The 14998-nt window shown below is 32.0% G+C and overlaps 1 protein-coding gene and 1 non-coding gene across 2 annotated transcripts; one reads left to right on the top strand and one right to left on the bottom strand.

The window, feature by feature from the left end:
• The first annotated feature begins 1530 nt into the window (after nucleotides 1-1530).
• Nucleotides 1531-1617, top strand: LOC120078876 (small nucleolar RNA SNORD25). Its single transcript, XR_005482154.1, has one exon. It is a non-coding gene; the product is annotated as a small nucleolar RNA SNORD25 (small nucleolar RNA).
• Nucleotides 1618-6034: 4417 nt separating this feature from the next.
• On the bottom strand, nucleotides 6035-8190 carry LOC150036271 (Aminotransferase-like, plant mobile domain family protein). The gene is given in 5 exon segments (XM_090314235.1): nucleotides 6035-6640; nucleotides 6719-7111; nucleotides 7202-7289; nucleotides 7371-8145; nucleotides 8148-8190. Coding segments are annotated over 5 exon segments (1779 nt in total). The 3' UTR covers nucleotides 6035-6160.
• Nucleotides 8191-14998: the final 6808 nt, after the last annotated feature.

Here is a 14998-nt window from a genome sequence, read left to right as displayed (position 1 = left end):
AGGCAAAAGACCTTTGAAGATACAAATACTCCTCCAAGACTTCTACTTCAAGCTTCCAAGACTCATGAAACTGCACTCCTATAAGGCAGAAGACCTTTGAAGACACAAATACTCTTCCAAAACTTCTACTTCAAACTTCCAAGACTCTTGAAGCTGCACTCCTATAAGGCAAAAGACCTTTGAAGACACAAATACTCTTCCAATACTTCTACTCCAAGCTTCCAAGACTTCTACTTTAAGAACGTTCGGTGCTTTCCTTCTCCAAGTCAAGCATATTCACCCAACTGAGAGAGAATCAGAGGATTAAATATTAGAGATCGAACCACATCGCATCAAATCAACTCCAACATCAACACCAACTCAAGTTCAACTCCACGAAACACGTTTCTCCGGAAACGTCGTGCGAACACTCACTTACAAATGAAACGAATTAAAGCTAATTCCACCATAGTTCAACACTATTTGAGGAACATCTCCTCTACTCTCTTGTAGTCGAACGTTCGAATCCTCTTATTCCATATTTATTTTACTAAATAATAAATTAAAAAAAGAATATTACGGCCAAAACTCTTTTTAGACCTAATTTGATTTATTTAGAAGCATAATCAATCAATTCATTCTATTATTCCTTGTAAAAAAACAAAGAATTATTCATTCTTGATAGGAAAATTACCCAAATTTGCTCCAAAACCCAAAAAACTTGTATTAGATGGACTTTTTTTTTTTTTTTTAGAAAAAAACATAATTTTTTCTTTTATCTTTTGGAGATGTGAAATACCCACTTCTCCCTCACTTTTAAATGAACCGCTCGAGGCTTTTCTTTCAATTTTTGTGTTTCTCCAAGTATTTTTCATACTTACCAAAAATAATATTTTTTTTAACGTAAAATTGAATTCAGATAATTCATTTGATGTTTTGGTAACTAAAAACACATATGGGAGAAAACCTAAAAACCAAGGAAAAAATGAGAAGATTTATTTAAAACTGAGGACAAAATAGGTATTTCACATCTCGAAAAAGGTTAAAAGAACATATTTCTAAAGATTAGGTCAATTTGATAGTTTTTTTTTTGAAGTTTTGGGTTAGTTTCGCAAATTTGCTTCTAGATCCTTCCTTATTCACGTTACCCTATGCCCATTGAATCCCTTTTTCCTATTTAAATCAAACACTCCTCCATTCTCCTTTCTTAATTCTCGTCACCTCAGATCTAATCTCTCTCATCTTCTTCATTTTCTCTTCGTTTTTTCACAGATCTAAGCCCTCCTCTTTTCAGATCTATTTTTTCGATTTCATTCTGTAATTTGTTCTTTTATGTGAAGTGATTTTGGATTCCATGGTATTTGCAGCTTCATTATCTGGTCAGTGCGGATTCAATCTGTTCCCATTTGACTCGTTCCCTTGAAGCAACATCGATTGTGTTACTTTTCTACAATCTCTCCCTTTGCTTTCAATCTTATAGCGCTTGGGAGAACACTGGAGTAGCTACATCCTTCAAATGATTTGCTAATGCCTTGAATTGATCTGTTTTTACGCAACGGTGATGAGCCTTTTACAGACCTGTAATGATTTGCGAATATGATCGCAATTTATTACGAACATCTAAGGGACTGAGTTGCTTTCTTTTGCTCTTTTTGTTGTTTCTTTCGTTCGATTTCGATTTGGAACGGATGAACAACTCTAATGAGCGATTATCTTTGATTCCTTGAAATTTTGGGTTTCTTATGGATTGATTAATTTTTGTTCAAGATGAATTTAGGTTTAGTTGTGATTTGTGAAATGGAGGCGGAAAGGATCTTTCATAGTAAAGTATAAACCCTAGGAAGACAGCGGTCTTTCAAAAATTACATTTTTTAGTTTCATTTTCAATTGGTTTTAAAATATGTTACTTTTTTTTTGGTTTCTCGATTTTACCCTTTTATTTTTGTTTTATTTTTAAAGGAAGATACTCTTATTTAATAATGTTAACTTCCATTTAGGTTTTTTTAGGACTTATAATAAGCTAATATGATATGATTTGGGATATAATATATTTGAGTCAATTTTAATAATTCATCGTAATTATAGGTGTTAAATTTCAATAGTGCAACAAAATGAAAACTAAATTTATTGCTTACAATTTCGAGACTAAATAAAAATTAATCTCAAATTTTAGAAATAAAAATTTTGCATTTTAAGCTTCTTGGTAGGACTTAATAAAAATTCAACTCAAAATTTAGAGAGGAAATGGAAATAGTATGCAAAATTCAGGATCAGAAAAGTAATTTTCTTTTTAAAGTAAGATATGCAGAGCTCATAGCTGTATTATCAACCTTATATTGTATTATATTATCCATCAACATTTAAATCTCTCACTCTGTATTATCAACCTTATATTGTATTATATTATCCATCAACATTTAAATCTCTCACTCTGTATATTTAAAAAAACATTACCTAATGCAGTAATAATAAAAATAATAATTAATATCACGTATTTAAGATTTTAATAGGAAAATTCTAATAAATAAAAAACTCCAAAAAAAAATATTTAGCAAAAGTTTCAGAAAGCACTTTTCTACTTTTCAAACTTTTTGTTATGGAATTTAAATATTTTTTTATTTTTAAAAAGATTCACTCTTAATATCTTTATTATTTTAAAATAATAAATTGAAAGTTTCTTAGAACCAAAATTAATAGAAAGTTAATGTGAAAATAGTTTTAAACTTAAGTATCAATATAATAATCAACCTCTTATTAACTATAATATGTTTTGGTAATTATTTTTTTAAAAAAAGAAATTGAAACATGTTTTACATTCTTTCATATTTTATAGTTAAATAAAATATATATAGAATGCATGAAAATGTAAATTTGGATCTACAATATTATTTATCAATAATACAATTTTTTTTATCATGTTAAATTTTGATTTACAATATTATTTCATACTCAAATTATTTATTTTATTTTAAAAAATATAGAGTCAAATTAATTCAATTATATTATTATATAAATGTTGTGATGGTGAGAATATAGGAATATTTTAGTAAATAAAATTTGTATATTGTAAAATTTTAATTGATTTTATTTATAAAAATATAAAGTTAAATTTAAAATTTAAGATTTAGAAAAATATCAAATATACAAGAAAATTTCAAATTTAAAAATTAAAATAATATATAAATCTAAATGTTAAAAGTTTAAACTCAAAATTAAATTAACATATAATATAAAAAATAATAATAAATAAATAAATATAAAAGAAATGGAAAAATTCTTAATAGAAAAATCCAAAAAATATTTATACTATTTTTAAGTCTTTTTATATTTAAAAAGGCTCTGAATCTTATTTTTTTTTAATATATTTCATTCTTTTCTAAATTATCTTTTTTATATTTCTTTGAGGTTTTTTTAAATATAAAAAAATATTTCATTTTATATAGTAAAAAAGCCTAAAAATACAAGTATTTTTAGAATTCAAATTAGTTAGTTTTTTTTTAAAAAAATGAGAAATAACGTTATCAAATCAAACCAAATAAAAATAGGCTCGAATCAAAATGAAACAAAAGGGTACTTTTTTTTTTTTTCCAAATTCATTCTATATGTTTGGTGAACTTTTGAAAACAACTTTTTTTTTTTTTTTAGTTTTGCTATATTCAAATTTTGAATTTGAAAATTTAAAATGTAGAATTATATTAAAAAAATAAAAATAAAAACAATATTGTATATTATAAATTTAATTATTTTTGTTAATATTAAAAAATATATTATATAATATATTGTTATTATATGGTATTATAAAATAATAATTATACAAAAAAAATTAACATAAACAAAATTGTACATTAATTACTAATTATATTCAATTGAGTATTCAGTTTTATGGTTAATAAATATATAATCCCATTCTAAAAAAAAGGTTGTTTAAATTGGAATTTAAATCAAAGAAGATTTATTTCACAATTTATCTGAAATCCTTGGGAATAAATTGAATTAAATAATAAATGAATAAATTTCACTTCAAAACTAATCAGGCTTATGTGTTTTGAGTGCATCAGTTTCTTGTTTAAAAGATCAATGCATTCATGGTTTACCGAAAGAAAAAATTGCTTTTTGTAGGTGTGATCATTTTTCATGGCAATCCAAGAATTAAGGAGGTGTTCGTAATATTTTAGAAATTAGTTTTTTGTTTTTAGATCTTGAGATAGGAATACCAAATGGTTCCACAAAAAACACATCAATATGAACAAGTATAAATGAGATTATAGGAATTAAAGATTCAAATGATATATGGTGTGAAGATGAAAAAATTATTGAATCTACTATTGTTTCTTTCTACCAATAATTATAAACATCAACTTTCCCAAAACATGAACAAATGGATAGTAATTTGGAACAACGTCCGTCTAAAATTTTTTGTGAACTAAACGGGGACGAAAAATGTATTTTCAATTTTGTTCTTTCAAAAATACAGAAGAATTGTTGGAAAAAGGCTTTGTGAAAGTTGTCTTGAAATCTTAAATAACTCAAAAGAGTATTGCAGAATGGAATAGGACAAATATTATATTATCTCAAAGTTGAAAACCCACAAACTATAGGAGATTATAGACCAATTTGCCTTTGTAATGTGATATACAAAATAGTCTCCAAAACCCTTGTCAATGGACAAAAACTTGTCCTAAATGAAGTCATGTTCGAATCTTAATCTAATAGTAGATAATATAATGATTGGTCATGAATATATTTATCTAAAAGATAAGAGGAGGAAAAAAAAAAGGAAACAAAGGGATAGCAGCCTTAAAATTGGATCTAAGCAAAGCAACGGTGTTCAATGGTCATTTCTAGAAGCCATAATGATAAAGGCGGGTTTTCACCAAGAATGGATATCTCTTATCCTCTATTGTACCACAACTCAATTCTCAATACTTACAAATCAAGTATCAAGATGTAACTTACTGAAATACAAAAAGTATAAATACCCAAAAGTTTAAATGAGAGAGATACTAACAAATTATCACAAAAAATATGCTAACTTTGATAATTTCTTATTACAAAGGCTGAAGAATGGATTAGAGAGGATACAAAAAGACGTTGAGTTGTTTTAACATCTCCTACAAACGTAGGGGTGATGGAATCATACCAAGTTTGGACCGAACAGACAATGACTTTGTCTAGGGTTGGCAATGGGGCTGGGACGAGGCAGGAGAGGACTCGTGAAGCTTCTGCCACAGCTACATATGTCGCAGCCTATAGGTACATATACGTAAAGGTCGGCATGGACGACCTCTGAACTCGGCGACGGAACATGGCAGCTGTGGTGGGTGGCTGTGCTTGGGTAGAGAGAAATTGTGAGGAGACGATGATTTCCAATTGAAAAGAAAAGTGTAAAGAAATGTTTTAAACTTTTTTGAAAATTGGGGTTTGGGCTTGGGTAGTTGGGCTTTCAATTTCTGATTTTTTTTAATATAAAATTATATAATTTATTAAACTACTTGCAACAAAAAAAAAAAAAAAAAAGAAGAAGAAAAGAAAATTAAATAACAATGCGTATAGAATTAAAAAAAAAAAGAAAACAGTGGAAAATAACATAAAAATAAGAGTTTTTTTTTCTTCTTTAAATGTGCACTACAATAGCACTATATACAAGATCGGAGAAAATTAAAAGGATATTGTCCTTTTAGAAACTATTTAGGAAAATATTGTTATTTTCAAACTATTTATAAAAATATTGTTGTTGTTTGTTTTAATAACTCGAGGGTTCAAAATTCGACCAAGGTAGGTCGAATTTTGAACCTTCGACCTTGCTGATGTCATCACCCAAAATGAAATTTTGTATTAGAAGAGAGTAAGAAAGATGAAGATTATGAGAGAGAGCGAGATTTTGAGCGAGATAGCGAGATTTTGATAGAGAGCAAGAGTACATTTCAATTTTTGGGTCATCAGTACAAATTTTCCTTTTTTTTTCCTTTTTTAATTATTACACATTCCACCTTCTTTCTTTCTTCCTTTCTTTTTTTTTTTTTTTTTTTTTTTTAATTTTCCATTTTATAAAAACAATTTCTAAAAATATTTTATTATTTTATTTAAACTCTAAAAAGAATAAATTAAAAAAATAATAACTCATAAAAATAAAAAAAAATGTAAATTAAATATCTCATTTATATAAAAATAATTACAAAAATCAATGTGTCCCACAAGGCGGACGTCGTCGATTTCGAGCTGGTTGTCGTCGTCGACTTTGAACTTGAGGTTGCTCGGGTTCTTCTTGATGTTGCTCTGGTACCTCTGCAGGCGCTTCATAATATAAATATTCATTATGCTCTCCACGACCCCGACCATGTCCATGCACGTATGAAGACGAAGGACCAGCCTCTGAGTCGTAATGTCCTAAACCAAATGCTAGCATCATCATCATCGGACTAACATAATTAGTTTGACTCTACGTTTGCATCATAGGGGGCAACTCTTCCACATTATGTGCAACCTCATCAAACTCATCCTCTTCCCGAACAGGTCCTCTATATCTAGGAGCTGGTGGAGGAACAATAGGTATATCATACATATAATGAATTTTCTCCATATAGCTTTGGTCGTCACTACATATAGCAAGAACTTGGTTCGGATCATTCGCAACCTCACGGAGTCTACTGTTGTTCGATCTCTGTGGATTATAAAACAATTAGACAATATTTAAAATAAATTTAAATTAAAAGTAATTAGATAATATTCATTCATTTACCAGATGACTCACAGCTGCTCCCGGACAAGTGACGTAGCGCCTTGTGATATTATTATACCAATGAATATATTCTAGAGTAACATCTGTGTTAAACTGTTCAAGAGAAACCCCCACTGCAATAAACCTTGCACGATAGTGCCATCTCACTACCAAATGTGCAACTTTTTCGAACCAATCTCTAGTCCTTAGGTTAATATTATGCAGTACGGGTTTAGTATTACAAGGTGATGGGATATCCTGCTGAAAATCGAATTGTCTCATCACCCTGTCAGGAAGATGCCACTCACCAATGTGAAAACATATGAGAGGACTCATCGTCCACCATATGTTTTGACCATTCGTACAAAAATTAGGCAAAGTATGCATAATAATTTTGTGCGGCTCCCATATAATCTGAAATACAAAATATTATATTAGAGAATATTAAAGACAAATACAATAAAAATGTGTATAAAATAATCAATTAGGTTCAGTGTAATGTACCTGTTCAGGTTGAAGCAGATCAAACATGTATCTATACTGCCTGACTACATGTGTGGCTGTCCTAGTCACATAAAATTTGTCTCTCCACCTAAATTTTTAAATTGATAATTTAGAATTTAAATTAACTAGATCAGTGATATAAAAATTAAATTGAATTAAAACAACATACCGAGAACCATAGGCTCGTCCAACTAACTGAGCGTCATTAACATGCTGTAGTTGTGGAGCCATTGTTGGAAATCGCTCTCAAGCCTATAGTTGCAAAAGTATGAGAGGCCCAGCTATCTCTCAAACCTCAGGTCTTGTTGCTTTGCATAGTTGTCTATACAACCATGCCAAGCATGCTCCACCCCACGAATACCGCCCCGCATCATGGAGATTAGCTAACAGTGGCAGGAACATCAAGTGAACAAAATGACTTGATTTATCTGAAAACAGACTTCCATCCATCATTTATAGTATATATGTTCGCTCATATCTTATGACAGTTTCCTGGTTTGCATCATCTGTCAGCTCACGAAATTGTATTCTTAACCATATTAAACTTAACCTCGATCCTTTAATCTTGTCGGCAAGTGGGGTCGCACCGAGGTCTAGTTGACAAACTTCTGACCAGTCATCGTATATCACTCCAGTGACCGGCTCACTATCAACAGGTAACCCCAACAACACTTCTATGTCTTGTAGAGTGATAGTTCACTCTCCAACAGACATATAAAATGTATGCATCTCGGGCCTCCATCTCTCGACCAAGGTTGTGATCAGATGCCAGTCCACCTGAATAAATCCTAATCTGGCAACCCCATAGAATCTAGATGTACGCAGTAGCGGTAGTATTCGAAGGTGGAGCGGGATAGTGCGCTGAAGAACTGCCTCTCGACGCCTACAAGATATTTCTTCAGTAGTACGATCTCGCCATACAACAGATGATCGATGAATGGATGGTCGTATAAAACATCGAGATCAACAGATCCTAGGTTTAAAGCCATGATCTGAAAAAAAATATATATATTCAAATAAAAAAAAATTGTTTCTCAATTACAAGAATAATGTACAACTTAATTATAAGAATAATGTACAACTTAATTAAAAGAATAATGTACAACTTAATTAAAAGAATAATGTACAACTTAATTAAAAGAATGATGTACAACTTTATAATAAAAAAATTGAATATACAATAAAAGATAAGTGGGTGAAGGAAATCTCGCTAATTTTGTGATGAGGATCTTGCTCTAGAAGGAAATCTCGCTAATTTTGTGATGAGGATCTCGCTCTAGAAGGGAATCTCGTTAGAAATGTGGGTTGAATCTCGCTGGTAAGGTGAGCATCGCTAGGAAGACAGTTTGTTAAAGAAATGCTTGATCTCACTCATGAGGAGGATCTCGCTCATAATTGTCTTCACTTTATTTACTTTCCATAGAAATATGTATATATAGAGAGAGAGAGAAAAAGCTAATAATCATTAATGAAAAATAACAACAATAACAGAATTTTGTTACAACTAATAACTATAATTGAGTAAGTTTAGTTTATTCTTATGATACAATAACGTTATTTTTTCTGTTATTGTATCATAAGAATAAACTAAACTTACTCAATTATAGTTATTAGTTGTAACAAAATTCTGTTATTGTTGTTATTTTTTCATTAATGATTATTACCTTTTTTTTCTCATTGATCATGTGTGTGTATATATATATATATATTTCTATGGAAAGTAAATAAAGTGAAGACAATTATGAGCGAGATCCTCAAGCATTTTTTTAACAAACTATCTTCCCAGCGATGCTCACCTTATCAGCGAGATTCAACCCACATTTCTAGCGAGATTCCCTTCTAGAGCGAGATCCCCATCATAACATTAGCGAGATTTCCTTCACCCACTTATCTTTCTTATCGAGGGTTGAAGTTTCGACTTATGTATGTCAAAACTTCAACTTTCGACAATCCTATCATCATAAAATTAGCGAGATTTCCTTCACCCACTTATCTCCTTGTCGAGGGTTGAAGTTTCGACTTATGTATGTCGAAACTTCAACCTTCAACAATCTAAAAATTAGCGAGATTTCCTTCTAGAGCGAGATCGTCATCACAAAATTAGCGAGATTTCCTTCACACACTTATCTTCCTTGTCAAGGGTTGAAGTTTCGACTTATGTATATCGAAACTTCAACCTTCGACAACCCTAATATACATATTATTTCCAAGTTTTTCTTTGTTTGTCGAGTTCTCAACGTTCGACCTCTACATTAATCGAATCCTCAACCCTCGACTTCTAGCCTCGAACTTCCAAAACAAAAATATTTCTCTAATAAGTTTCAAAACAACAATATTTCTCTAATAAGTTTTGAAAACAACCATATTAATATTAAAATTCCTATAAGATCGACCTCGGTTCTTTTAAAAAAAAATCATATAAATAGCTAATAATAGATAATTTGTTAATATATATTTACAATTTATATAATATATAATATTTTTTTAAATATATTAGAAAATTAATCGGGATGGGTTCGGGATCGAGGACTCTATTTTATTCCCCGATTTGATCGGAGATCGGGGTCAAACCAGGGATTTCCTGCCTCGATCGGGGTGGGGACCTGCGAGGATTTTTCCTAACCCTAGCTTCATTAGACCATCTACAAGTTGATGAAGAGAAGGTAAATACCGAACATCGAGCTGCTTATCAAGGACTTTATCACGAACGAAATGAACGTCTAAATTGACATGCTTACTCCAAGCATGAAAGACAGGATTAGCAACCAAAGAAAGAGCACTAATATTATTACACCAAATAATAGGTGATTTAGGAGAGCAAAAGCCAATCTTTCATAACAAGGATTGGACCAACTGATTCAACAACAGTGTGAGCTAAGGATCGATATTCATATTCAGTACTGGAGGGAGCAACAACATATTGTTTCTTCAATGACCAAGCAACCAGAGCATCACCAAGACAAACACAATAAGCAGAAATAGATTTGCGATCACGAGGACTGCATGCCTAGTCCATGTCTATGTAAGCTATTAATGATAATGAGTCTGACATTGGAATAAAGGATCTCTTATTAAAGAGAACTAGTGAATGGAAGCAAGATCTTTCCAAGCCCATTATGAAAGAATAAAATGCATTCACAAACATACAAGAACAGTTATGCATTATAGAGAAAATTACAACATGCTTTCTTGACTTAAAAAATAAAGGAAATCGAGTGACATACCTTTGAAGAACTCTTCTTCATGTATTCCCTTGATCTACACTAGTCAGGCATCCTAGCAAAGTCTAAACGATCACGAACACAACGAACATCCAGTGTAATCACGAACTGTCGATCCTCGAATGACAACCCTCGACACTACCACTCGGTTACCTTGGTATTTTTGAAATGAGAATTCAGAAGGTGTGGGCTCTGTGTGAATTTGGTAGAGGGAAGGATGATGTATACGATTGAGTTGAACGATCTAGTAAGTGGGAGAAAAGTTTAGTCTAATAGACAGTAGGTACTCGATCGTCTAGTAACAAGGAGCAATCGTCTAGCAAACTCTCGCTCTCATCTAGTAAACTCTCGCTCTCGTCTAGTAAAATCTCGCTTGGTCATTTAGTCTCTCGAAAGGGCTATCATATAGATTTCTTTCGCTCGATCGACTAGTAATGCGATAATAATCTGATCCTTCAAAAAATGAAAACTCTTTTTATTTTATTCTCTAGTAATTAAAAGTGACATTAACCTCCCACTTGCACGGTTAATGGAGAAAAGAAAATAACCAACTAAAACAATTATCTTATATTTGTTTTTATTATAAATAAATATAATAACTAATTTATCATATTATATTTATAACCTATAGTTTGAATATCACATCACATGTAATATATAAACCATAGTTCTTTTCTCCTTTATTTAATACAAACCATATTTATATTAATTTCTCCAATTAATGTATCTAATACATCAAATCAATTATATCACATATAATTGAACCAATTTAATTATATCCCTCTTGTTAATTTGAACACTTCAAACTAACCCAAAAACTGATTTTCAATTTGAATCCATTGAGCTACCAAGGGGACCTTTTGGACTTGTAGCTTGAAGCTCCAACTATACGTGAATAACTGGCTATACTCTTTAATCACGATATCCATCATTCGTTAATTGTCAGACACTCCACTAAAGATCAACAGTTGTACTCTTCGCACTATAGATATAATTCTGTGTCCATTTGATATAACCAATCAACGGTACGATAACCCTTCACAGATCGCTCGTAAGTACAGTTGAGCCAATTTATCGTTTTGCTTCTGTAGTTACATCTAACTCCTTAGGTACCACTAATTCCTCTAATGAACAATACATCATAGTCCTATTATGAGCGAACACTTCTCGAGCCATGAGAAAGTGTGTGGCGCCATATCGTTTAAGCCCTAGAATCAACCTCAAGGGAGTAATCTATCTACTTACCCCTGTTTCTGGGAAGAAGTGAATTTCGTCTTATGTAGCTGAGTTCCCAGCTCCTCAATCAGACGAATCCCCAAAGTGGTAAGTTTGAGTCGACAATCTGGCTATTCGTACCCATGCAAATCAAAAGACCGTTCTCATAGGCAGGAGTTCCCAACTCACTCAGGATTAAGGTCATGTTACCTATGGTCATCCTAGTAAAATGAAAGTTTCTGTTATGAACGACGTTATATAACGAGACTAAACATTTCGTGGTCCGATCTTATACAAACTCTTTTGTATAGGATACCCACACTCGCATGTCTCCACATGAATGATTAGGATCAGACCATCTGTAGCACTTTACAACACTTGTAACATCTATAAAGCGGGTCGTATCCGTAGTGTCGCCAGGATAAGGTTTCCCTCCTTTATCCATATACTCAGACTATTTAGATTATCACTTAAGGCATGATTCACTTGTATGTCTCCACATACATGCTTAAGTTACAACGATAACCAAAGATCTTAGTTTATTGGTTTGTGGTTAATGCAACTAAAATATCTCATATTTCATAGACAAACAGTGAAGAAAAATATCTCATATTATTATATCACAAATGTTTGTTCATACACGTGTTTACAAATTACAGGACCCTACGAGATTTAGGGCATCAACCCCAACATGGAATATGTAAGCCAAAGTGGAGAGTACCTTTAGGATATCACAAAACACGTTTAACTGACTTCCAATGAACAGAAGTGGGCTTGTGAAGAAACTGGTTGAGCTTGTTGACAATATATGATATATTAGGACGTGTATGAGAAAAGGTACTGAAGAGCATCAATAACACTGCACAACATGGGGTTATTCATAGGATATCTATCGAACATAGATAATTATTTTCCACTGATTACAGGTGTCAGACATGAATTGATATGTGAAAGACTAAGCCGATCAAGAAGATCAATAATATAATTAGCTTGGTTAAGATGAATGCCTTCAAGAGAGCGGTGCACTTCAACTCCAAGATAGTATTTGAGATCAACCATATTCTTTAAAGCAAAAGTGTTATGGAGCTGAGTAATTAACTTTGCAATGTGAGTATCTTAAGAGCCCGTAACAAGGATGTCATCAATATAGATAAGGACAAACATGTGATTAGGATTAGAGGGCATGAAGAAGAGAAAACTATTGGCCTTGGAACGAAGAAACTCTTATTTAAAAGTGTTTGCCTTGAGTCTATCAAACTAAGCTTGAGGAGCTTGTTTTAACCCATATAAAGAACGATGTAGTTTACAAACAAAATGAGGATTTTTCTCATCAACAAAACTATCAGATTGCTTCATATAAACGTCTTCTTCAAGATGCCCATTAAGAAAGAAATTATTTATATCCATATGCTTAATACTCCATTGATGAGAAACAACCAACGTTAGCATAAAACGAATGGTAGGAGCTTTAACAACAAGACTGAAAGTTTCGTGGAAATCAATACCAAGATTTCGATGAAAACCTTTAGCAACGAACCATGCATTATAGTTTTGAATACTCCCATCAGGATGGCGCTTAATTTTAAAAACCCATTTGTTACCGATTAAGTTCTGATTTATAGATGGAGGCACAAGAGACCAACAAGTATGGTTGTTAGACAAAACACTCATCTTAGTGACCATAGCTTGGTGCTAGTGTTTAGAACACAAAGTGGCAGTAACAGAGCTCAGTTCATTTTGAATCAGACAATGATCAATAGTGCCAAGAAAGAGTACGTAGGATTAGATTTAATAATACCACTTTTGGACCGAGTTTGTATCAGATGGACAAATATTGATTATGAAACTGGAACAATATTGTTAAAAGCATCGGATTGGGCATACTCGAACACATCAGAAGTATCATTATTCGGATAAACACCATCACCAATCCCATGAAAAACTAAATTTGCCGCTTGTTCAAGTAAACAAAGCGTCGAAGGGGATGTAGCAAGGATGACAATAGAGGCGGTTTGGGGAGAGATAGCGAAAGGGAGCACATTAGTGGAAGTGGTTTGTGCGGTGGGTAATTTGGTAAGACATAGGGGTTATTTAAGTTTTCGTGTGGCAACAGGACATCACAAGGGAGGGGATTTTGTATGGGAGGACATGTTTGACCACAAATTAAGGGAAGAGTGTTGACCAATTGTGGTGGATTTATGGGAAAGTTTTGTCCTATGAGTTTGAAGGGATAGTTGGAATAGAACAAGGAGTTGGAATTTGAGTAGGAGAGATGACAAAACCATTTTTAAAGGGAAAAAAATTCATTAAAAATCACACTATGATATATGTAAAGGCGATCATTTGAGCTTAAGCATTTGTAACCTTTTTGGGTTTCACTGTAACCAAGAAAAATATACTGTGAACTATAAAATTGAAATTTATGTTTTTGGTAGGGACGAAGACATGGAAAGTAAGCACATCCAAATACTTTAAGAAATGAGTAAGCAGGTTTTTTATGAAATTTTTTTTTCCAAGGTGAATATTACCAAGAATTGGAGTAGGTAGCCTGTTAATAATAAAGATAGAAGAGACAAAAGAATCCCACAAAAAACGTAAAGGCATAGAAGCTTGAGCAAGAAGTGTAAGATGCATCTTAATGACATGTCGATGTTTGCATTCAACAATACCATTTTGTTGACTTGTGTGAGGACAAGAATGACACAATTCAATACCATTGTCTTTTAAATAGAAAGAAAAAGATCAAAATTCTCCTCTCAATCATTCTGAAGAATTTTTAATTTTGTTTAAAAAAATCGACTAAGAGTTTTATATTGAACGAGCATAGATAAGACAACTTTTGAGCTTAAAAGGATAAATGTGAGTGAGTAAAATTGTCAGTAATAGTAACCATCAAAGGAGCTCACGGGAGCAGGGCCTAAAGATCACAATGCACAAGCTCAAGTGGTTTTGTAGTGTGAGAATTATAAGAGGCAAAGGATAAAATGTGAGATTTTCCATATTGGCATACATTTCAAAAATGAGTTATTTTATTTAAAAGTTTCAAATTACAACCACGAAAAATACAGCAAAATACCCAGTTTGAAGCATGGCCTAATCTCTAGTACCATGTTTCATTAGACACATTATTATTGACATAACTAGACTTAGATTTAGGCTACAAAACTTTCAAAATTATTCCTGGAACTAAGAAGATTGGGCCTTTTTGTAATTGAGTTGTTAAGGCTATTTGTTAGAACCCATTCTTAAGCGTTCCTTGTAGCACCACCTTATTTGTCTCCTTGTCCTTCACAAAACAATAATTTGGGTAAAATTCAACAAATACATCATTGTCCATAGTTAATTTGGCAATACTAATCAA

This window comes from Benincasa hispida, chromosome 5 (assembly GCF_027475165.1).
Source record: "Benincasa hispida cultivar pf3 chromosome 5, pf3_genome.v1.1, whole genome shotgun sequence".
Taxonomy (NCBI): domain Eukaryota; kingdom Viridiplantae; phylum Streptophyta; class Magnoliopsida; order Cucurbitales; family Cucurbitaceae; genus Benincasa; species Benincasa hispida.
Note: the sequence above shows the minus strand (reverse complement) of the source record. Positions and strands in the feature narration are given on the sequence as shown.